Source organism: Mercenaria mercenaria, chromosome 17, assembly GCF_021730395.1.
Source record: "Mercenaria mercenaria strain notata chromosome 17, MADL_Memer_1, whole genome shotgun sequence".
NCBI classification, from domain to species: Eukaryota; Metazoa; Mollusca; class Bivalvia; order Venerida; family Veneridae; genus Mercenaria; species Mercenaria mercenaria.
The window spans coordinates 50,036,130-50,062,526 of NC_069377.1; the positions used below are offsets into that span (position 1 = coordinate 50,036,130).

At 36.2% G+C, this 26,397-nt stretch overlaps 1 protein-coding gene across 1 annotated transcript in view; it reads left to right on the forward strand.

Annotated features, from left to right (window-relative positions):
- LOC123536176 (FAD synthase-like) overlaps nt 1-26,397 on the forward strand; it is a 56,828-nt gene that overhangs the window by 19,682 nt on the left and 10,749 nt on the right. The window contains exons 4-10 of the mRNA XM_045319121.2: nt 6,020-6,132; nt 6,852-6,992; nt 8,294-8,442; nt 10,058-10,146; nt 15,196-15,340; nt 18,441-18,521; nt 18,936-19,034. Of these exons, the coding sequence (XP_045175056.2) occupies nt 6,020-6,132; nt 6,852-6,992; nt 8,294-8,442; nt 10,058-10,146; nt 15,196-15,340; nt 18,441-18,521; nt 18,936-19,034 (817 nt within the window). The remainder of the gene's footprint in view (nt 1-6,019; nt 6,133-6,851; nt 6,993-8,293; nt 8,443-10,057; nt 10,147-15,195; nt 15,341-18,440; nt 18,522-18,935; nt 19,035-26,397) is intronic.

Below are 26,397 nucleotides of genomic sequence, written 5' to 3' on the forward strand. Positions count from 1 at the left end.
AGAAGACCCCTATCGATTTTGCGGTCGCTCTGTTTAAGGTCAAGGTCACAGGGGACCATTTCCGATCAATAACTTGAGAAGTACCTGACCCAGAATGTTGAAACTTCATAGGATGATTGGACATGCAGAGTAGATGACCCCTATTTAGTATTGATTTTGGGGTCACTCGATCAAAGGTCAAGGTCACAGGGGCCAGAACATGGAAAACCGTTTCCTGTCCATTAAACTTGAGATCCATTAAGCCCGGAATGTTGAAACTTCGTGGGATGGTTGGACATGCCAAGTAGATGATCCCTATTGCAGCCAACCATCAGTGTCCCTTTGCCATTCGTTCCTGTCCCCTGTTGACTTCTTGCCTATTACTACTATGCATTGGGGGAGACATGTGCTTTTCTACAAAAGCATCTTCTAGTTATTTGACATCATGAATATATTTTCGCATTTTTTTAGCCCAGCAAACTTTTGTTTGAAATACATTGGTCATATAGCACAAACTATGGACTGACACTGTGAGGAATTATGCAAGAAAAGGAATTATTACATGATTCCTTATATAAATGCCTGGTTCATAGTTTGTGCTTTTGACCTGCTATAGTTTGACGAAATTTTGTGGGGCTAATTTAGTCAAGACTTTAGAATAAGTCTTTGAACTTCATTTCTGATGTCATGTATGAATGGCTTGCATGTCAGTAGTCAAAAGTATTACCCTTCGGATCTCAGTAATTTATGACATAAAAGTATTCACAGTAATCTAATGGCATTCTTTAGATATTTTAATAACCTGGCAATGTATCAATATGACCATTTTGCCAAGTATGAAAGTATGCAATTTCATGATTCAGTTTAAATAATTCATGTGTAGAACCAGCATAGGTGCCATAAACTATGGAACAGTTTGAAACCCCACACAGGATATAGAATTCTTTCGTAAGGAGGACATCCAATTGGCTTACAGAATGTTTGTAGTATAATTCAGGTGCCCACCTTTGCCTGCAGTAGTTTATGGAGGATCATATGGAGTGAAAGTTGCTATATGATGTAAATTGTGTTTGTGTGATGTAACCTTTAGCCTGCTGGCGGCAAGTGATTCAGCCTTTGCGACCAGTGCAGACCAAGATCTGTGCTGGCTGATCATGGTCTGCACTTTTCGCTATTCAGTCAGGAAATTTCAATGTGCAATTACATATTCACGTTAACCCATTCACTATTCTCCTATTGCAACTGAAGCTCAACTTGAATACAGCTTTCTGTTAAATCTGGATGATGCCGAAATAGCATATGGAGATTACATAAACTGTAGAATGTTATTATGGGTTCACTACCTTAAAACCCAACAAGACACTGGCAAACAAAGTTCTCCATTAACAGCTGACTGATTAAATTTGATTTGATACTTGGGGAAAGTGTCACAAACATGGCAAATACATTATCAAAATCAGATGCATTATGCAATAAATATGCTGAGAAATCATTTAATTTCATGGGCCTGAAGTTTCATCATTTGGCTAAAATGACTATTGCTTGGACATACCAGTTCATGGACTTCAGGTGATTGTTGTGCTCTCCCATGAGTGGTGGGGGCATATAGATTTGGTCTTGTCCGTGCGTGCGTCCATCTGTGTGTCCGTCCGGGACAACAATTCAGACTCTAGTGGTTAAGTGGTGTGTAAGGATTAGGGTTAGGTGGTTATGAATTTAATTTTCCTTCATTCCGTATATGAAAAATGTTGGTTTCCACTTAATGAAAAAAACACTTATGCTGGCTGGGAAATACCACTTAAGAATAGATATGTGCGGGTGTCCGTCCGTCCGAAGTTCGTGATGCACCTAGCTCAAAAAGTATTTGATATAAATTGATGAAACCTTGCTTGAGTCTTTATCATGATATGAACTTGCGCACCTCCTATTTTTCATCTGGCTTCGCCCCCTATTTCCAGAGTTATGGCCCCTGAAATAGTCAAAAATGCACATTTTCACTTGTGACACGCCTAGCTCAAAAAGTATTTGATATAGATTCATGAAACCTTGCACGAGTCTTAATAACGATATGAATTTGCACACCTCCTATTTTTTATCTGGGCCCGTCCGTTTCTTCCAGAGTTATGGCTCCTGAAATAGTCAGAAATGCACATTTTCACCTTGTGACGCGCCTAGCTCAAGAAGTATTTAGTATAAATTGATTAAACCTTGCATAAGTCTTTATCCTGATATGAACTTGCGCACCTCCTATTTTTCATCTGGGTCCGCCCTCTATTTCCAGAGTTATGGCCCCTGAAATAGTAAAAAATGCACATTTTCACCTTGTGACGCGCCTAACTCAAAACATATTACATATAAATTGATTAAACCTTGCATGAGTCTTTATGATGATATGAACTTTTGTACCTCCTACAGTATTTTTTGTCTGCCTCCTCCCCCTATTTTTAGCTCACCTGTCACATAGTGACAAGGTGAGCTTTTGTGATCACCCTTCATCCGTCCGTTCGTCAGCAATGTCTTGTCTGCACGATAGTGGTTTCATTTATGATTTATTTTAACCAAACTTGCACACAACTTATATCACCATAAAATCACGGTTCCTTTCTTGAACTGGCCAGATTCCATAATGGGTTCCAGAGTTATGGCCCCTGAAAGGCCCAAAATGAGCTATTTTGACCTTGTCTGCACAATAGCAGCTTTATTTATGATTTGATTTTTACCAAACTTGCACACAATTTGTATCACGATAAGATCTTGGTTCCTTTCTGGAACTGGCAAGATTCCGATATGGGTTCCAGAGTTACGGCCTCTGAAGGGGTCAAAATTAGCTATTTTGACCTTGTCTGCACAATAGCAGCTTCATTTATGATTTTATTTTAACCAAACTTGCACAGAACTTGTGTCAACATAAGGTCTTTTTTCCTTTCTTGAACTGGCCAGATCCCGTAATTGGTTCCAGAGTTATGGCTCCTGATAGGGCCGGAATTAGCTATTTTGACCTTGTCTGCACAATAGCAGCTTCATTTATGATTTGAATTTAATCAAACTTGCACAAAACTTATATCACCAAAAGATCTCAGTTCCTTTATTGAACCGGCCAGATCCCATAATGGGTTCCAGAGTTATGGCTCCTGAACGGGCCAAAATTGGCTATTTTGACCTTGTCTGCACAATAGCAGCTTCATTTATGATTTGATTTTAACCAAACTTGCACACAACTTGTATCACCATAAAATCTCGATTCTTTTTTATACGTCCGCAGGGACGTATTATGTTATCGCCTCGGTGTCTGTCTGTCTGTCTGTGTGTTGGTTAGCAATTTCCCTTCCGCTCTGTAACTCTTGAACCCCTTGATGGATTTCAGAGAAACCTGACACAAATGTTCACTCATTGAAAGGATGTGCAGAGCACATGTTTTGGATGGCTAAATTCAATGTCAAGGTCACACTTAGGGGTCAAAGGTCATATGACTTTGTTTTATGTGAATATTGCTCTGCATTTGCGTTGCATTGCAATGCTGTTGTTTTTATTTGGCAGATCCTTTTGTTCGCTTACAATATTTGTTTTTATTACTTTCCTTTTATGTTACTATAAATAGCTTATTTAGTAACTTTTTAGCTCACCTGTCACATAGTGACAAGGTGAGCTTTTGTGATCACCCTTTGTCCGTCGTCCGTCGTGTGTGCGTCCGTCCGTGTGTCCGTCAACAATTTCTTGTCTGCACGATAGTGGTTTCATTTATAATTTTATTTTAACCAAACTTACACACAACTTGTATCACCATAAGATCTCGGTTCCTTTCTTGAACTGGCCAGATCCCATTATGGGTTCCAGAGTTATGGTCCCTGAAAGGGCCAAAATCAGCTATTTTGACCTTGTCTGCACAATAGCAGCTTTATTTATGATTTGATTTTTACCAAACTGGCACACAACTTGTATCACCATAAGATCTTGTTTCCTTTCTTGAACTGGCCAGATTCCATTATGGGTTCCAGAGTTATGGCCCCTGAAAGGACCAGAATTAGCTATTTTGACCTTGTCTGCACAATAGCAGCTTCATTTATGATTGGAATTTAATCAAACTTGCACAAAACTTGTGTTGCCATAAGATCTCAGTTCCTTTGTTGAACCTGCCAGATCCCCTAATGGGTTCCAGAGTTATGGCCCCTGAAAGGGCCAAAATTAGCTATTTTGACCTTGTCTGCACAATAGCAACTTCATTTATGATTCGATTTTAACCAAACTTGCACACAACTTGTATCACCACAAGATCTTGGTTCCTTTCTTAAACTGGACAGATTCCATCATGGGTTCCAGAGTTATGGCCCCTTAAATGTCCAAAATTGGCTATTTTGGCTTTCGCAGCCATATAGAGACTTCATTTATGGTTTTATTTGATACAAACTTCCAAAATATCTTCAGCAACAATAAATCTTGGATTCCATGACAAATCAGATCCATTCGTAGTTTCCAGAGTTATTTTATATCTGATTACCTCCCCTGATTGTAGTCAAAATGGATTTATATCAGTAAGTACTTACAGGACTTATTTGAAATTTCATTATTGTCATTAGTTGGACCGAGCCAACCAGGGTAGATAACTATGGACTGATTTTATGTCAGATTACCTCCCTTTATTTTTGAAATTAGAATGGGTATATCTCCGTAACTAATGAAGATACTGATCTGAAATTTCATTTATGTTAACAGATTTGTTTGGCAGATCCTTCTTTTGTTAACTTACAATAATTTTCTTTTGAATTACTTCCCTTTTACGTTACTATAAATAGCCTATTTTTAGTAACTTTTTTATTATTGGCCGTAGGGAAAAACCAAGACCACTTTTCTGTGGTACAACATGGATGTTACCTCCGATTTTTCTTTTTGGTTAAATTTCTTTCCTTTGTTGTTCCTGTCCTTTGGACTTAGATATTTTTTCTGAGGACCTTCTTGTCCTCAAGTGCAATGATAACAGGTGAGCGATATAAGGCCATGATGGCCCTCTTGTTTATTTTTGGCCGTAGGGAAAAACTGAGACCTCTTTTCTGTGGTACAACATGGATGGTACCTCCAATTTTTAGTTGTATTTTGATATATCTGTACCTTGTAAGAATTTTTTCTTTTTGTTTTTGGTTAAAGCGATGGTATTCAGGTGAGCGATATAGGGCCATCATGGCCCTCTTGTTAGAGTTATGGCCCCTAAAACAGTAAAAATGCACATTTTCACCTTGTGACACGCCTAGCTTAAAAAGTATATGATATAAATGGATGAAAACTTGCATGAGTCTTTATCATGATATAAACTTGCACACCTTGCACACCTCCTATTTTTTAGCTGGCTCCACTCCCTATTTTTAAAGTTATGGCCCCTGAAATAGTAAAAAAATGCACATTTTCACCTAATTATGTGCCTAGCTTGAAAGGTTTTTTATGTAAATTCATGAAACCTTGCTCGAGTCTTTACCATGATGTGATCTTGCACACTTGGCATTCTTCTTGAGAATCTTAGCGCTTATTACAGAGTTATGGCCCTTGAAATAGCCAAAATATTGGGTTTTTTGTTTGTGATGCTCATAGCTCAAAAAGTATAGGGCCTAGAATAATGAATCCTTTTCATAAAATGTTTGTTGAGGCTATACCTCCTTAAAACTGCAAACATTTGAATTATTGCCCCTTATTTGTGACAAATGTACCAGTGGGGGGCACACCCTGTGTCCAACAGACGCATTCTAGTTTAAATATTTTGTAGGCACAATGAAATCCAGCATGAATTACATTGACTTCACAGTATGTACATGTACGAATATTTAACACTTACCCTGCTAAATTTCTATAATGGACTGGTCCATCATTCAATTTGGGCAATACCATTTATCATTTGAAGGGGAGTTCACTGAAAATTCACTGACTGAACAGCAAACAGTGCAGACCATGATCAGCCTGCACGGACGTGCAGGCTGATCTTGGCCTGCACTGGTTGCAAAGGCAAATAACTTTACACCAGCAGGCTAAAGGTAAAACAAATAGAGTTATTTTTCAGGTGTTGGAAAGGCTTTTGATGAACCAATAGAACCCAATCCACATCTTGTTGAACTGTGTAAGAAATATTTTGGAACTGATGACCTCAACTCTCCTAAGCTCAAAATGGCAAAAGTACATGTTTACTGTTTATTCTTCATTTGATACCAATATAGTAATTGAACACTTAGTAGCCACTCTGGCTGAAGGATTCAGGTTGCCTACTTTTATTTACTTGCCTTTCTCCTCTGTGGATTTGAACCCTACTAGTTGTAATGTGTGGAAGCTATTAATCCGGCTTGCTGATGGCTGATGAATCCAGGTGCAAGTCCATACCTGAAATAACACCTGCAGTAACACCTTAGGTCTTCCTTCACCTTTAACCCTTATCATGCTGGACACGTTTGTTCTGCCTTATGACCAGTGCAGATCATGATCAGTCTGCCCTGCTTTAATATATCATTTTGAAAAGATCGAAGGTGCTAAGCTTGGCAAAACCTTTCTGGTTAGTTGAAAAGCTGTTGCTTATATAAATTAAACAGATATATGAGAATTAATGAATACCAGGAATTCATAAACAGTAAGACACTGATCACTAGAGGTCGCAAAGGGATGAGAAAAATAGTTTGGGAGTTTTCCAGGTTTTCAAGCAGTATAAGGTGAGTATAAGGAAAAGTATAAGGCTTGGACTACATGATCAGTTGAGCCTGGATGCTCAAGCCATTGATACTCGAGGGATTGATGTTTCACTTTATTATGTGACATTGTTATGGATATGCCTCAGAATGCCACATATGGAATAAAAAAGGAATAACATAATTTTTTCTCAGTTAAATGTTTTTTTGCTACATCAGGTTCCAAAGTCAGCCAAGTTACTGTATGGGGAGGACAAGTCAACAGGAAAGAGGACCAGATACCCACTTGTCAATGTGAGAAATACATACCTGTTTCCAGGGGTGCCTTCAATACTAGAACATGCCTTTCCTTTGCTCAAAGTAAGTAGTATAGGTGCACTGTTGTAACTTAGGTACAATAACTAATACATAAGTAGTTTCTGATATAGAAAGTGTCTGTCAGCTTGGCTAACAATGAATAGTTTCTGAATGAAAAAAAAAGAACACAAAAGGTAAGTCTTAACGAAGAAGTGCAAACTCTATCTTTTTCTGTGTCTCTATTATTATTATTGATGCATAATAATGGATCTTCATTTCTTCTTTAAATTCAAATGCAGAGCTGCTGTTTTATTGTAGATAGACCATGGATCGTCTGCATTTTTTAAATGTAGGTAATGGATCTTCTGTGTTTCTTGAAGTTTGACCTTTGATCTTCTGGCTTTCTTGAAGGTAGTCAGTTGATCCTCAGTGTTTCTTTCATTCTTTTGTGTTTCTTGAAGTAAATATTCTATTTGTTTATAAGCTACATGTATACCATGGTTTCTCTGTGTTTCTTAAAGTTATACCATGGATTTTCTATGTCTGTTGAAGGTAGACAGGCGATCCTCTAAGATTCTTGAAGCTAGACCATGGCTCTTCTGTGTGTCTTGAAGGTTAGACAGTGGATCATTTGTGTTTCTTTAAGTATATCTTCTATATTTCTGTGGATTTCAATTTTGGAGTATAAAAATAATGGGATTTTTTTACTTGGTCATTGGGATTTAATTTCATAAATTTACTCAGTCATGAAGTACACTGAAATAAGTCCACCACAAATATAAATGGTTTGGTTCCACAGTATACTGTTTTCTTGAAATTTGATCATGGTTCAGTGGTTCTTGAAGTATAACTTCTTGATTCCTTTTATGTTAGACTGTTCATCTTCTGCATTTCCTGAAGGTAGGCAGTGAGTCTTCCTTATTTCTTGAAGTATATCTTCTATGTGATGTATGTTTCTTGAAGTTGGATTCTTGAACCATATTATCTGTATTTCTTGAAATAAGACGGTGGATTTTCTGTTTTTCTAAAAGTATATCTTCTCTTTTTCGTGACTTAGACCATGGACTTGCTTTATTTCTTGAAGGCAGACAGTGAACTTCTGTGATTCTTAAAGTAAATTGTCAGTGTTTGTTGAAGTTTAACTATGGATCCTTTGTATTTCTCAAAGGTAGACCATATATCTTTGTCCTCAGGAAGTTTGACCATTAATCTTTGTCCATGGATTGTAAGTATTTCTTGAAATTAGACACTAAATCTTTTTGTAATTTAAACAAATCGGGGTTCATTTCAGTTTGTCATAATCTAAATCAGTCCAGAAATATGAACATAATACATAAAACATTTAATCACACTTTCAATTACAGGATCATTTTAGGAATCCAGATGTTCAGATACATACAAAGGAGTTATATATCCAGTTGGATGAGATTTCTATAACCCCTGTGTTAAATGAAGCCGACACTTTGTTTAAGAGACAAGTTACTTTAGGATCATACCCAGACTTCATCAACAGGTAAGTAAATCTAAGTGTTCCAAGTCAAAATGATTCCTTGTAAAATACTTACCATATCCACAGACACGAAGAATGGGGCTATATTGGAGTCATGCATGTCCGTCATTTCATCTGTCTATTGTCCATTTGTAACTTTTGTGTACTCCATGTCAGGTAATCTGCTGGGAAAATTTTCATAAAACTAGTATCAATTGTTAAACTCATCAGGACGACTTGCAGAGTGTACAACTCAGGCCTCTAGGTCCAAGGTCAAGGTCACACTATGACAATGCTATCATGTTGTACAAGAAGGCTATTTATTGTAAATAGTCTATCAGGACCACCAATTCCGAACTTAGACATAGAAAACTAAGCCTTGCAAAAGTATCTGCTGTTAATGCATTTACCCTAAAATATACAGGTTTTACTCATACTAGTTTCTTGTTTTGTTGTCTGCTTATTCTAAATGTGGCTGGAAAATGTTTCTGACTTTATAAGATGTAAAAAAGAAAGTAATAGTAAAGGAAATTTTTTAAAATACAGTTTAACTAAATTTACATGTATATGGTTTTCTTGTTTCTTGGTGTAAATTTAGGGACAAGAATCTTAATTTGTTACTCAAAATTTATAGTGATAAACAGATCTTCAGGTTCTCTAACATTTATTTAAAAACTCATTCGAAAGGTTTTCTCTGTTTTAAAAGCAAGTGTTACTGTTGAAATAGCATCCTTAAGGTTGGATGAGTGAAGTTAAGTTATTATTATTATTATATTATTATTATACCAGATTTATATAGCGCCCTTCTCATGATAAACACGTTCAAAGGCGCTTTACATATAGCAAACGCAGCCACACAAGGCGCGAAATTCATCCTCTACTAGTACAGACACAGAGCAATCTGACCAGAGGGACAGAGTGAGATAATGCCCCCAGAACAGATAGAGAGAAATCTGTTTTAGATACAGACTTGTCCGGCTAACTTAGCCTAGCTCTTTGCAAATAGACAGTCTGGTTCCTTAATGTGCCCGGTGTATAGCACTGATACACGCCAAGCCGTCTTTCCTGGGAAGAACCAGTGTTAGGTGGGAGACACCCGGACTTCTGGATTGACAGTCAAGTGTGTTACCACTAGACCACCGGCCCACCTGGTTATCTTAAGTTATCTTGATTTTGAATCAGAAGAAAAACCTTGATTTCTGTAATAAAATATTCATTTTAGTCAAAGTAAAAGTCTAGTTTAAAGTCTAGCTAGGGATAATGGGAAAACCAGTTTGGTATCAGAATATCAAAGTTTGGATGCTCACTGGCATAGCTCTGTATAAGCATTGTTTTCCTAGGACTGCACATGATTTTCCGAAATGGTATTTTCAGGATTATATTTTTTGTTCTAGATAAGGGGAAAAACACCCCTACAGGCGTTCTAGACAAAAACTTTCTTGGGAGAACTTGTCCCTGGATCCTGTAGCAGGTTTGGCCTATAATACATACTGGTATAATCTATGGCCATGATAGCTGAAAGAGGACTTATTCATTTTATTATTTCATCACTGGCGTTTGAACCATGAAAACTTGGACAAAAACCATGTAATTTTATATGAAGATTTTGAGTGCCTTACAAATGATTGTATTGTTACAGTTACTACAAAGTAAAGTTGACTTTAGAATCAGAGGACAGAGAGCACCTAGAGACTGCAGTAAGATACCTGCAGGAACACCTACCTGAAGGTCAGTTAATTACAATACCTTGTAGTAGCGCCTAATTGTGTGCACTATTTGTTCTGTTTTTCCATTACACCCATTACAAGTGCGGCTCATTAACATTGGAATATGTTGTTATAGTCATCAAGAGAACTATTCCTTTTTTTTAATGCTGAAATGACTATAAAATTTTGTCTCCCAAGTATGGGAGGCATTACTTCTGCCTTTGTCAATTACTGGTATATGTTCACCTGTTGGTCAGAATTTAGCTTGTCTTGACATCATCTCCAGTTCCCTTCACCACATTTTAATGAACCTATACTGGATTGATTGATGTAAAGTCTAGTTCTGCAGATATTCTTAGTGAAGCCCACTCAAATAACTTATTGCAGAGTTAAGGCCATCTCAAATCATTTAGCAAAGAAAACAAGTGCTTGATTCTATCTTTTTTATTTGCCAGATTTTTTTAGTATATTCTGAAGTTTAATCAATTTCTACATAGTAGAGAAGAAATTGATCTTAACATGAAAACTATTTTTCAATGATAAAAATGACTGTTGAATATATGTAGTACAGTTTTTAGTAAAAGCATTATTGTAAAACTTTGTCTCTTATTGCATAGTTAGGCTGTATAAATGACAGAAAAGATATTCTTTTGTTTTATTTCAACAATGTTTGGTGAAGCAGCTTGTTTGGTACCATTCATTATCTGTGTGCCTGAATGTTTCCAGTAAATCATTAACCAGACTGATAAACTTATGTAACATTTCGGAAGCATATTATTTTCTATATTCAAGATCACAGTGTTACTAAACAGTCATATGTTTTCCAGCTGATGAGTTATTATTAGCCGATGATAGTAGTCATGGATGTTGGTGGCTAATGAATGGGATGTTTTTACTCCTAAAACTTTTTAAGCCATTTATCAGGTTGTGGGCTTTGTGTCCGAGCATTACTGTTTTTTTTGTCGAGCCCACTGGCAGTGAGCTCGACATAGTTGTCACAATGATGGTTCAGTGTATGTGCGTGCATCCGGATTTGTTTGTCCCGACCATAACTTTGACATACATGGAGCAATCTTGTTTATATTTGGCATGAATGTTAACCTCAGTAAGACAGAGTGTCGTGCGCAAACCTCAGGTTCCTATCTCAAGGTCAAGGTCACAGCTTGAGGTAAACTGTCATGTCAGATCTTGTTCAACCAGTAACATTGGCATGCATTGAGGAATCTTGTTTATATTTGGCATGAGTGTTAAATTCAATGAGACGGAGTGTCATGTGCAAAACCCAGTTTCCTATCTTAGAGGTCAAGGTCACAGCTAGGGGTCAAAGGGTGGGCATCTAGTCTTACATATTTTAATTAAATTTGACTGTTTATTAAAAAATACAACCCTACAATTAAAAAAATAATGATGAAAACAATTTTTGGCAGATGGAATGGTAAAATATTTTCAGCATACAACTTTTTAAGGGATGCTACATATCTATGACATTTTTCGTCGAAATTGTGGAATAATTGTTTAGAAATTCAAACTGAAATGCACTGATAGGCAATTGAAGTAGAAATATGGAGTAACTTGTTTTATAAGTACCAGTCAGTTTTACCAATACCCATTTCAGATCAAAATGATATACCGGTAGTATTACTCATCTGTTGCTTTCTGAATGTATAGGGGACAGAATTTCTAGAAATGAGCATATGCTGATCTGTCATTGACTGCCATGCTTGCAGAAATATCTAGCAACTGTTTTGTACTTCCTGTATCCTTGACAGTACATTGAAATCTGTCTTTTGTTAAATGCCAAGTTTTCTTATGGTGGAAAGTACAGTAATTTTTATAAAAAGGGAGCTTATTATCAAGAGAATGGCCTCATGAATAACTTAATTTTCAGATTTATTTTGCCTGAGTGCATATAGTTATATTTTGTTACAATACTTCTTTAAGTGAAGTAAGAGTTTGTTCCCTTTATGAAATAAAGATATGAAATTTGCGTTGTTTTGCCATTAGATAAAAAAAAGGTTGAAGGAGAATTATTGGGACAGTAAAGTTTTATATTAGGATCATTGAAACATTGTCATTGTAATTTTTTTGATTTTAAACTGATTAAAATCATCCTGCATTATGGCATCAGGTGAGTTTAATTATTTTCATAATTTTGTTACATTAAGATAAGTTTTATCTTGTTTGGTTATCTTTAATTCAGTAGTAATTTTATTATTTTTAATTTATTTTACAAATATTACATAATGTAAATGATTTCTTTAGATATTGATGCATATTTTATTGAAAAAGTCCATGAACTCAGTATAATTTGTTTTTGTAAATGAGACATGTTTGATAAAATCTTCCAAACTTTTTGATGCAATTAACTGTTATTCATTTTACAATTTTCTGCCATTTAGTGTACTTATTTTGAGTAAAGTAAAATGAAGGGGGAATTTACATGCACTTCTTACATTGTGTGGTTATTATAGGTACATTTAATTTAACCCTTATCATGCTGGACACAATTGATTCTGCCTTTGCGACCAGTGTAAATCATGATCAGCCTGCACATCCCGTCTGATCATGATCTGCACTGTTCGCCATTCAGTCAGTAAGTTAATGGTACTGTCCAAATTGAAAGATGGACAAGTTCATTATAGAAATTTAGCAGGGTAAGCTGCTGAGCAAATCTGTCATTTGGAGCAAGTTCACACTCACAAATTATTTTAATTTTGTCCTGTAACGACAGTTCAGTTTTACAATGTTTCCACGGTATCTCAGTCATTTTTAATTACGAATATGATGGAGATTTCGTAAAATGTCTTGATTTTAAAGGGTTTTATCATTTTTCACTAACCAGCTTCCCATTTTGAAGTTGTGGCTGTTAGTGAATCTGTTTGAATAATTATGAAATCAAATTTTTGTCCGGAGTTAAATCTTCATGCTGGTTAATTAATTTATTAGCTTCATGCATGCTTTAACGTTACTGCAATTAGAATTAAAAGTCCATTGTATTGAAATAAGGCAAATTGTTTGAAAATAGTTCTGACGTTCAGAATTTAGAAGTTCCAGTATTTAGAAGTATTGTCTATATAGAAAATAGAAGGAAAAAAATCAGGACTGAGAAAATTGTCTTTTTTCATAAGTTTCTGGTTTCTGGGAGGTTCGGTATTCAGGAGTCCACTGTATTTTAATCAGTACTTGGCATACAGTATTAGATTACTTAGTAATACTTTTTCTTCAAGTAAAATAAGAGTTCATTCCCTTTATTTCATAATGGTTGAAGTAGCTTTATTGAGTCAGTGAAGGTTTTTTATAAAGATCATTGACACATAAGTTTTGAAATATATTTTTTTGAATAATGAAGCATGTATAAAAAATCTTGTTTCTTCAAAAACGATAGAATTGGCCTGAAAGGTTACATAGTTACTTTTTGACTTGCTTAACTGTAATTAATTAAGATTACAATATTCTGCCACTCCATTAACTGTAATTAAGATTACAATAGTCTGCCACTCCATTAACTGTAATTAAGATTACAATATTCTGCCACTCCATTAATTACAATATTCTGCCACTCCATTAACTGTAATTAAGATTACAATTTTTTGACATAAAGATTACTTATATTAATATTACTTATCTTTTATCAAGTAAATTGAAGGGGGATTTACAAAATCATTCCTCCTATTTTTCCCATGTATTGTTATACGTACATTCTATTGAAAAAAATTGCAGCAAGTCTGTATGTTTTAATCAACAGTCAGCATACAGAATGAGTTGATAATAAAACTTTGAGCCAGTTTGTAGAACACAAGACTGTTAATGAAGAGGTAGCAAGCTTGATCCCAGTCGGAACAGAATGTTCTCTGGCATTGATATTTTGCCGCTGATTTACATAGGGAAACTGTCAATTTCTTGTTGAGAAAGTCATTCTCATTCATTAGTGATTCTGCATTATCCAGAGACAAAACTATGTTTATTTGATAAGCATTTGCTAAATTTAGAAGTTTTACGGCTGGGAAAAATATACAAATTACTATGATTAGTAAAAGTTTACTCCTTTAATCAGATGTTTAAAATTTACATTGAGAAAAAAAATGGTAAATTGGTGTTGGTTTACAGTTAAAGGCAGCCATGCTACAGAGGATTTTGATTGCTTAGTTTTGTCACCTTTACAAAACAAGGTTTCAAAAATTTGGAAGCCATGGGTGGAGCTTGATTTTCCTATATATACAATTACAGAAAATTTAAAAACTGAAGTTGATGATCAGAATTTTGAAAAATTTCACATGAATGTTTATAAGGAGACTGTCTTCAAAATAGCTTGAATGACATCTGTCCTTCATAAATAATGCTGCCATTAGATTGGTATGATTTGAGCTCACCTTAGCACTTGTGCTTAAGTAAAGTATTATGATTGCCATACATTACACTGAATATAATAATTATATCCATTACATGGATATCCGCCTCCAATAGATAGAAGATCTCTACAGTGTATAAAAGAGAAAATATTCCTATTACATAGGAGATTCATTACAAAGATATCTACAGTACAATGGATGATATCTCTATCATATAGAATATCTCTACAATACATGAAATATATGTATGACACATAGAAGATCTCTACTAACAAAAGGTAGAAAATCTATAGAATACATAGAAGATCTCTACAATACATAGAAGATGCTTACAGTACATAAAAAAAAAACTCGCAATAACATAGAAGATATCTACAATACATAGAAGACCTGTACATTACAAAGAAGATATTTACAATGCATAGAAGACCTCTGTAATACACAGAAGATATCTACAATACATAGAAGATGTCTATAATACCTAGAAGATATCTCAGTCTAAAAAAAAATCTCAATACAATACAATGGAAGATATCTCCATTAGGTATTCAAAAGAGATGTCTAGATACGTATCAGAACAGCTGTTGACATTACACAGCATATACATTGATTCTCATTAAAGACATAGATTACATATTTTACTTTGAAAACAGATGCTATGTATACATTTGACAAGCAAATTCAAATTTTATGTATAATCATGTTATCGGTATCTTTTCTAGATTCGATAGTGCAGTATGAGAAGAACCCAGTGTTCAATGCTGTGGATCAAGTGTATGGTGTAGTGAACAGTGAGGAGTCCACACCATATATAAATAAAGTGAAAAATGCTGTTAGTATCATTGAGGAAGGATTACAGAAATATAAGTAAGTTTAAATACTGTGAAATCATTATTTATTTTTAAGCAAGTTCAAGGAAAGCAGGCTTTATGGTAACACCAGGACATAATTGCCAACATATGAGAAAGATCTTTCTTCCATTTCCGGTGTGATGTAAATTTGCAATAGTGTAGTTATTTCACATTCATCTCTCTTGCACCGTTCCGATTGTTCAGCAGAGTTGTGTCCCTTGATTCATCATTTTTTGATATTTTAGCCACTTCTCTTATGTAATAGTGGGGTTGTGGGGGTGTGTTGGGGGGAGGGTCCCAACAAATCTTACATGAGAGATCAATTCTAGGTCTCAGTATGCAGATTATTGGTATATTCTGGTTCAGTGGTTTTTAGGGGAGTTATGGCCCTTTATTTGTAAAATGTTATATTTTGGCAACTCCTCTTACACCATTGGGCAGATTTCCACAAAACTTTACAGGAGTTATCAGTGCCAATCTTTAAGTTACACATGTCATCGACAAGTTCTGGTTCATTGAGTTTCAGCAGAGTTATGGCCCATGATTTGTCATTATACAAGGCCCGCCCACTAAGCTCATTAGGGAGAGCGCAGATTTACGGATCTTGGGGCCGTGAGTTTGAGCCCTGGGCGAGGCCCATGTTCTCTGTGACGATTTCGTAAAAGACATTGTGTCTGAAATCATTCATCCTCCACCTCTGTTTACTCATGTGGGGAAGTTAGCAGTTTCTTGCAAAGAACAGGTTTGTACTGGTACAGAATCCAGGAACACTGGTTAGGTTAACTGCCCACTGTTACATGACTGAAATACTGTTGAAAGCACAAAACAAACAAACAAATTGTCGTATCTTACAGTGTTTACATTACCTGCTGTATATACAATTAAGCTGAATTTCACCAAACCTCATGAGTGATTAGTGTGAAGCATAGTTATGCATATCATCATGTTCTGATGAAATGACCCTGAACCTTTGATCTGTGCTTCTTCTGCTGTGCCACTAGTTGGAATTCCACCAAACTTTACAGGAGTGACTACTGCCAAGCCTAGTTTTGTAAATTGCTTGAATGTTATGGTTCAATGATTTTTAGCTCACCTGAGCACAAAGTGCTCAGGGTGAGGTATTGTGATCGCTCACCGTCCGGCGTCCGTCCGTCTGTCCGTCCGTCCGTCCGTCCGTCCGTTGTACGTCCGTCCACACTTTCCTTTAAACAACATCTCCTCCTAAACCAACAGGCCAATTTTGATGAAACTTCACAGGGATGTTCCTTGGATGGCCCCCTTTCAAAATTGTTCAAAGAATTGAATTCCATGCAGAACACTGGTTGCCATGGCAACCGAAAGGAAAAACTTTAAAAATCTTCTTCTCAAAAACCAGAAGTCCTAGAGCTTAGATATTTGGTGTGAAGCATTGCCTAGTGGACCTCTACCAAATTTGTTCAAATCATGACCCCGGGGTCAAAATTGACTCCGCCCCAGGGATCACTTGATTTTACATAAGAAAATCTTAAAAAATCTTCTTCTCAAAAACCAGAAGCCTTAGAGCTTAGATATTTGACATGTAGCATTGCCTAGTGGACCTCTACTAAAATTGTTCAAATCATGACCCCGGGGTCAAAATTGACCCCGCCCCAGGGGTCACTTGATTTTACATAGGAAAATCTTCAAAAAATTTCTAAAAATAAACCAGAAGGCCTAGAGCTTAGATATTTCACATGTAGCAGTGCCTAGTGGACCTCTACAAAATTTGTTCAAATCATGGCCCCCAGGGTCAAAATTGACCCCGCCCCAGGGGTCACTTGATTTTACATAGGAAAATATTTAAAAAATCTTCTTCTCAAAAACCAGAAGCCCTAGAGCTTAGATATTTGACATGTAGCATTGCCTAGTGGACCTCTACTAAAGTTGTTCAAATTATGACCCGGGGGTCAAAATTGACCCCGCCCTAGGGGTCACTTGACTTTACATAGGAAAATCTTCAAAAGTTTTCTAAAATTAAACCAGAAGGCCTAGAGCTTAGATATTTCACATGTAGCATTACCTAGTGGACCTCTACAAAATTTATTCATATCATGATCCCCTGGGTCAAAATTGACCCCGCCCCAGGGGTCACTTGATTTTACGTAGGAAAATCTTCAAAAATTTTCTAAAAATAAACTAGAAGGCCTAGAGACTAGATATTTGACATGTAGCATTGCCTAGTGGACCTCTACAAAATTTGTTCAAACCTTGTCCCCCGGGGTCAAAATTGACTCCGCCCTAGGGGTCACTTGATTTTACATAGGAAAATCTTTAAAAAAAATTTTAAAAATAAACCAGAAGGCCTAGGTCTTAGATATTTGACATGTAGCATTGCCTAGTAGACTTTTACAAAGTTTATTCAAATCATGACCCCTGGGGTCAAATTGACCCTGCCCCATGGGGTAACTTGATTGTACATAGAAAAATCTTCAAAATTTTCTAAAAATAAACCAGAAGAGCTTAGATATTTGACATGTAGCATTGCCTAGTGGACCTCTACAAAAAGTTTTCAAATCTTGTTTTTAAAGTTACTTAAAGAAAATTTCAACTATATTTTCTCATAATTCTTTTGATTGATTTCTGTTATGATCTTTTGACCTTGAAGACTTGTCCTCAAGTGCAATGATAACAGGTGAGCGATATAGGGCCATCATGGCCCTCTTGTTCCCTAGAGTCATGGCCCTTCATTTCTGGCATTTGCAATTTCTGCATGGTAAGTTGTGGGAGACATACATTTTTTTGTGGGAAAAAGAATCTCTACTCTAGTTCCCATTCATTTTATTCATATCCTAATGAAGTAGTTGTTTTGGCCAAAGTCATTGAGTTCATGTGATTACTTAATAACTGAAAAGTCACTTGTTGATTTTGAGCAATTTTCTCGAACAGTTCTGAATGGCAAGTTTTCTGGACAAACAGAAGTAAAATTAGATTTTTCCATGAGGCTAAAATTTTACTATTTCTTAAATTGAATTCAAATAACCTTTATATTTTGTTTTACCAAATTAAAAACAATTTGTAAATTTACACATGTATTTTAATAAATTTGATCTGAACATGCAGAACTACTTTAAGTCATTTTACAGTGATACTTTTTTTAGGTTAGAGGAGATATGTGTTGGTTTCAATGGAGGGAAGGACTGTACTGTATTGTTACATCTTGTCCATGCTGTGGTGAAAAAGTATGTACACTTTAAACTACTGCAAATATATACTTTTTTTTTTTAATATTTTACAATGTTTGCTTCCCAAAAAAGTTCTGTAAAGACTAAAATTTTCCTAATACCATTTGAATCCTTGTCATTTTTAAGATCCATGTATACATATTTAGCACTTGATTAGGTAATTAACTTTTAGCCTGCTGGCGGCAAGTGATTCTGCCTTTGCGACCAGTGCTGACCAAGATCAGTCGGCACATCTGTGCAGGCTGATCAATGCCTGTGCTGTTTGCTGTTCAGTCAGTAAATTTTCAGTGAACACCCCTTCGAATAATAAATAGTATTGCCCAAATTGAATGATGGACCAGTCCATTTTAGAAATTTAGTAGGGTAAGGGTTAAAGGATTTAAAGTATAGATCGAGAACAATATGTTTCAGACAATTTCCAGAATATGAAGGGAAGATGAAGGCGTTGTATATTAGAAGTAAATTACCATTCCCTGAAGTAGAAAAGTTTATACAGATTTCTCGAGATAGGTAAGTTAATGCATTTATTATTGTAATTACATTGGGATGATTTCATTGTATTTGTACCCCCGACAACGAAGTTGTAAGTGGGGATATACTGGTTTCAGGTTGTATGTCCATCCATCTGTCCATCTGTCTGTTCGTCCGTGCAACTTAAAAGGAAGAGAGGGCCATCTAACTGTAAAGAGAACAAAAGAGAACAATAGCTTCAATCTGTTAACAATAGATTATAGGGCCAGGGCCTCCTATACAACAAAAGAAATAGCCCCCTCATTCATTTCGGTGGCACGTCCGTCCGTAGACACAATTTTGTGCGCACCAACTCTCCTCATCCCCTTGACACAATTTACTGAAACTTCACAAAAGTGATCAGTAACAACAGTAGTTGTGCATGGTGCATATTAGGTTCTTTCAGAAAAAAAAATTGCAGAGTTACGGGACTTTGTTTTTAGCTCAACTATTCAAAGAATAGTAGAGCTATTGGACTCACCCATGTGACGGCGTCCCCGTCCACGTCGGCGTCCTTGTCGGCATCCCGATTTGGTTAAGAGTTACCAGACTTTTTTTTTTGTTACTATACTACTATGAAATCATTAATTCGTGGGGGACTAATTTTCGTGGACTTCATGGTAGAGTCAATCCCAACAAACAAGTAAAATTCCCATTCATTTTATGTACAAAAGTTGAAATCCACGAATTCATAGCCCCACGAAATTGCCATTTTGACCAAAACCACGAAATTTCATGCCCACGGAATTAAATGATTTTACAGTATATACATAGAGCATATGCAATCTTGTGCGCGCCTTTTCTCCTGAACCCATGCACACAATTTAATGAAACTTCACACAGGTGATCAGTATCAATCTTACTAGTGCATGGTGCATATAAGGTCCTTTTAGAAAAAAAATTCTGCACAGTTATGGGACTTTGTTTTTTGTTAATATACTATAGAAATACAGTCTGCATATATGCAATCTTGTGCATGCCTAATCTCCTGAACCCTTGCACACAATTTAATGAAACTTCACACAAGTGATGAGTACCAATGCTAGTTGTGCATGGTGCATGTTAGGTTCTTTCGGAAAAAAATTCTGCAGAGTTATGGGAATGCGTTTTTTGTTACTATATATTATACACATGCAGTTCACATAATTATGCAATGTTGTGTGCATCAGATTGCGATGTACTGTGTCAGTGCATACCGGGGGTACATTCATCACCTTCAGTGATAGCTCTAGTTTTTAGCTCACCTGTCACATAGTGACAAGGTGAGCTTTTGTGATCACGCAGCGTCCGTCGTCCGTGCGTGCGTGCGTCCGTCCGTGAACTTTTGCTTGTGACCACTCTAGAGGTCACATTTTTTGTGGGATCTTTATGAAAGTTGGTCAGAATGTTCATCTTGATGATATCTAGGTCAAGTTCGAAACTTGGTCACATGCGGTCAAAAACTAGGTCAGTAGGTCTAAAAATAGAAAAACCTTGTGGCCTCTCTAGAGGCCATATATTTCATGAGATCTTCATGAAAATTGGTCAGAATGTTCACCTTGATGATAACTAGGGCAAATTCGAAAGTGGGTCACGTGCCTTCAAAAACTAGGTCAGTAGGTCAAATAATAGAAAAACCTTGTGACCTCTCTAGAGACCATATTTTTCATGGGATCTGTATGAAAGTTGGTCTGAATGTTCATCTTGATGATATCTAGGTCAGGTTCGAAAGTGGGTCACGTGCCTTCAAAACTAGGTCAGTAGGTCAAATAATAGAAAAACCTTGTGACCTCTCTAAAGGCCATACTTTTCATGGGATCTGTATGAAAGTTGGTCTGAATGTTCATCTTGATGATATCTAGGTCAAGTTTGAAACTGGGTCAACAGCGGTCAAAAACTAGGTCAGTAGGTCTAAAATTATTAAAATCTTTTGACCTCTCTAGAGGCCATATTTTTCAATGGGTCTTCATGAAAATTGATCTGAATGTTCACCTTGATGATATCTAGTTCAGTTTCGAAACTGGGTCACATGTGGTCCAGGGTTCGCACAGGCCTTGAAAAGTCCTTGAATTCGATGGTAGTCCTTGAAAACTCCTTGAAAATGACAAAACCCCTAAAAAACCTGGAAAAGTACTTGAATTTTGAAAAAAACTCCTTGAATTTGACCTTTCACTCCTTGAAAATATTCTTTCTGTAACTTTGCTTTGCAAAAAGAATTTAAGGCTTAAAATAAATCGGAGAAAATGAAAATAAATTCGTGAAATTGCAGGATCGGGTCACTCGTATGCTATTATAGTGGTCTACGGCCACACGTTATCGATATTTACAGAGTGCTATTTCTACTATATCACCGTTTGCATGTTTCCGTTTCCGTTTAAAAAAGTACGGGGAATTATGGGGGCAAGGGACAGTAAATTTGAAAACTCCACAACTCTGCGCTGATACCAGTGCGAAAAAAATCATAAAAAATCCAGTTTCGACAAATTCAAGGCAATTGTTGAGCGAATGTCTCGCATAGACATAGCACTTCATTATGTGACATTTTCAGTCTGCCGATTCTGTTTCTCCTGTGATAAAAACGAGTAAAACGCAGGTTTCAGGACACTATATTTTTAGACGAAAACGGCCCAAAATGCACTCCTTGTGCGACCTGTACCGTATTATCTGCAAATGACTGACCTAAAACACATGCATATTTTTAAAGCATGTGGCCAGACGAAAATAATGGTGGGAAGAAAAGTATCACATAACCGTTTACTTTTTCCGCAAATTTGAGCTGAAGCTGGATGGATGGAGGACCGTTTCCAATTCGTCTGACTTCCGTTACCTCAGGTAAAGTTTTAGACCCGGCCGTCTACATGGAGCTAGGAAAATCGATACATGCACATATTTATTTTACACAATAATCACTCGTACGCAGGAATCCTTAGTTCTATAAACATCATAAATAACCAGTTGAATATATATGCCTGTAAAGTACATATGTCTATTTTATTTAAAAAACGTACCCGGGCCAAATGCGAAACTGGCCCCTGCCACTTTAAGATTTTTCTTTTTATGACCAAAAGCGGATTTTACTGTTTCTGAACTTTAATACCTCTTTTGCGAATAAAACCACACAAAAATAATTTCAGTAGTATGAAAAGATGTCTGTATGTGAGCGTCTAAACTAGCCCACCCCTCTCGCGCAAAATGAGCCAAAATTTACAATTTGTCGCTACGAGACAAATAATGTAAAATACGTCTGTTTTTATCATTTTCTGGCGTAATTCAACGTATTCCATCAGTAAAAATGAAAAAAAGTCATATTCGCATCATTTTGCGAAAATAAAATGCCCCCACCCCCTATTTGCCTATTTCATGGGGTCCCCACCCTCCAAGCATCCCCCTGATTGATGGAAATCAGAGCTGATTGGCTAAATATACGCTACGTGGGTTAAGAATAATGAAAACGGTGTTTTTACGGTGCTAAAACACTGTTAATGGTGGTAGAATTAAAAAAATCGTCTGTGCAGATATTGACTTTCAAACCTTGATGTGTCCTCACCGTAACAGTTTTGAGCTGCTGTGCCGTCATTTAGCATTTTAAGTCCCCAGAAAGTTTAAAATATCAATTTAGAGGTTCTAAACTACTTAAAACTGCGCAAAATCAAGAGATTTTTCGAAATTTAATTTTGGCCGAATTCACTTATGGGGGCAAGGGACAGTAAATTTGAAAACTCCACAACTCTGCGCTGATACCAGTGCGAAAAAAATCATAAAAAATCCAGTTTCGACAAATTCAAGGCAATTGTTGAGCGAATGTCTCGCATAGACATAGCACTTCATTATGTGACATTTTCAGTCTGCCGATTCTGTTTCTCCTGTGATAAAAACGAGTAAAACGCAGGTTTCAGGACACTATATTTTTAGACGAAAACGGCCCAAAATGCACTCCTTGTGCGACCTGTACCGTATTATCTGCAAATGACTGACCTAAAACACATGCATATTTTTAAAGCATGTGGCCAGACGAAAATAATGGTGGGAAGAAAAGTATCACATAACCGTTTACTTTTTCCGCAAATTTGAGCTGAAGCTGGATGGATGGAGGACCGTTTCCAATTCGTCTGACTTCCGTTACCTCAGGTAAAGTTTTAGACCCGGCCGTCTACATGGAGCTAGGAAAATCGATACATGCACATATTTATTTTACACAATAATCACTCGTACGCAGGAATCCTTAGTTCTATAAACATCATAAATAACCAGTTGAATATATATGCCTGTAAAGTACATATGTCTATTTTATTTAAAAAACGTACCCGGGCCAAATGCGAAACTGGCCCCTGCCACTTAATAACTCGCAATTTTTAGCTATTTGCGAGTGTTTCCAGTGAATTAAAATGAGTAAGAAAAATAAACATGTTTACTCAAGTAAGCGGGAGACAAAAGACGAATATAAACAGTGGCTGAAGCCCTATAGAGCAGACAGAACGAAGTGTATTTGTACGTCGTGTGACAAAATTTTGAGGTATCATTAGTAGGAGTGTGCTAAAAAATCACAAGAATAGTGATAAACCTCAGCAAAATAGTGAATTACATCAATCTAATAATCGAATTACGTCATTTTCAAAGGTGTAACAAGTGATGGTTGTTTTATTTTTGCATTACATATTAAAAGTTTTTCAGATTAGGTCGTGGTTTTGAAAAAAAATAGTGCTTGAAAAATTGTAAAAAGTCCTTGAAAAGTCCTTGAAAAGTACTTGAATTTTGTCTCTGATATTCTGTATGAACCATGTGGTCAAAAACTAGGCCAGTAGATATAAAAATAGAAAAACCTTGTGACCTCGCTAGAGGCCATATTTTTCATGAGATCTTCATGAAAATTAGTGAGAATGTTCACCTTGATGATATCTAGGTAAAGTTCAAAACAGGGTCACGTACCTTCGAAAACTAGGTCAATAGGTCAGATAATAGAAAAACCTTGTGACCTCTCTAGAGACCATATTTTTCAGTGGATCTTCATGAAAATTGGTCAGAATTTTTATCTTGATAATATCTAGGTCAAGTTCAAAACTGGGTCACATGAGCTCAAAAACTAGGTCACCATGTCAAATAATAGAAAAAAGACGTCATACTCAAAACTGGGTCATGTGGGAAGAGGTGAGCGATTCAGGACCATCATGGTCCTCTTGTTTCTGTTACTCAAAGTTAACAAAATGAACAGTTTCTTTGCAAGTGTTTCCTTGAAAACATCTTTTTTCACAAGAGTTAAGAAATGTTTGTTTGTGTCTCTGCATACAGGTTGATGATGACATATGCTAAAAAATAATCTGCAGTTGTTGATATGAAAAAAAAAGCTGGGACATTGAGGTATTGAAAAATGGTTTAGGTGGAAGATTGATAAATAGAACACTATTCTCTTAATCTGTAACTGAAAATAGGCTTTTTAAGATCATGTGCAATAACTCTTCCACCATCATTTTTTCTATCCAACACTAAGTCTTGTTAATGATATAAGTCAGTTGTAATTGTATAATTTGTTCAAGGATCATATATACAATTTTTCAGACAACATCTCCTCCTAAACCGCTGGTCTGGTTTTGAAATGCTTCACATAAGTAGTCATTATGTAACCCTCTAACAGGATTGTGAAATTGTAACATTGAAAAACATTTCCGCCAGGAGGTGCGGTCACTTTCCCCTATAACTTTAAAAATCTTCTTGTATGAAACTGCTTGCCTTATATTTGAAATAATGTCACACAAAAGGTCCTTGTGTGACCATTCAGGGTTCAAGCTAGCCCAAATAAATTGGGAGAAGTGACTTCTCTCCCCAGTGAAAATAGGGACAAGTTTTCTCAGAACAGGGAGTAGTGAGGCTGCGGGTGAAAATAGTCATTAATTACATCGTATATGATGGTACAACACAAAGTAATAACATTTCAAAACAAAACATATTTTATTTATAAGTACAAAATGCCAAGCATCAAATACAAACACACACAGTGAGCATGTAATCAAATTATATGCAGTAAAGTAGGGCCACTATTGCTTAGTCAGGAATCTAACAATGCGTTACCTCTCAATGCATAAAGCAGAATGACGGAATTTCTCCTCAAGAAAAGCAAGACAGTTCTCATAATTGTCACCTTGATGCGACCATTACAAAAAAAATCAAGAGCGGCAGCCACAATTAAAATCATACATAACAAACAAACAACTCTTGTTAAATTTAGAACCATAATTATTCAGAGCTTGTGTTTATCGGTCACATCAAACAACCTAATTTAGGAGGGCTATCCTTTATAATTTATCAAATAATTATCCTTTAATTAGCTACTTGCCCTTGCGCTGACATACTTTTGTTATTGTTTTTCGACCTAACTCTTGACAGTTTTTAGTTGTTTGTTTTCACATGTGATGCACACAATTTTTATCGGTGATGCACGAAATCAGTTAAAGGCAATTTTGTTTCGCCGCGTTTGATTGGTGTTTCCCAAAGTTTTTGACCAATAAAAATCTTTGTATCGATATTCGGTGATGTGCGGAACAGGTTCACAATCCGTAATGGGATAAGTTTATGCTAATTGATTATATAATGTTTTTACAAGCTGATTAGAAGCAGATAGATGCGATATACATATGTATGATAACTGCCTCGGGCGCCGGATTTTAGGGCGACTTGTTTTTCGCTATTCCGTACAAACAGAGCAAAGTAATCAAAAGAGAAGCGACTACTTCGCTCGCATCGCTTAAAAGCGTGGACCCTGCCATTTACCAAGATTATTCAAATCATTCGAACTTGTCAAAAAACATGGCCACCAGAGGGTGTGGTCACTTTTCCTTATATATATAAAGTGGAAACTTAAAGAAAATTTTTGTATGAAACTGCTGGCTCGATTTTAAAATAATTTCACACAAATGGTTCTTGTGTGACCCTTTACTAAGATTGTTCAAATTATTTTTATTCATCAAAAATATGGTTGCCAGGAGGTGTGGTCACCTTTTCCCTATATATAACTAGCAGAAAATTTAAAATTATTTTTGTATGAAACAATAGGCCCAGTTTTAAGATAACACATGTTTTTTTGGTTGACCCTTTACAGAGATTGTACAAATTATTCTGTTTCATCCAAAAAACATGGCCAACAGGCCGCTAAGAATAAAAACAGTGTTATTTCAAAGTAATTTTCATAGATATTTTCTTAACAAAATCATCTACACCAAAACTGTTCAAGCAAGCAGCTAAACTCAGGTGAGCAACCAAGCACCATCATGGCCCTCTTCTTTTTTTTTTAAAAATGGCTATATAATTATGAAAAAATCATCAGTCTCCTTGAGTATTAGCTCATACAGGCTTTGTCTTGAATTGTTTATTTCTACCATTGTGGCTGTAGAAT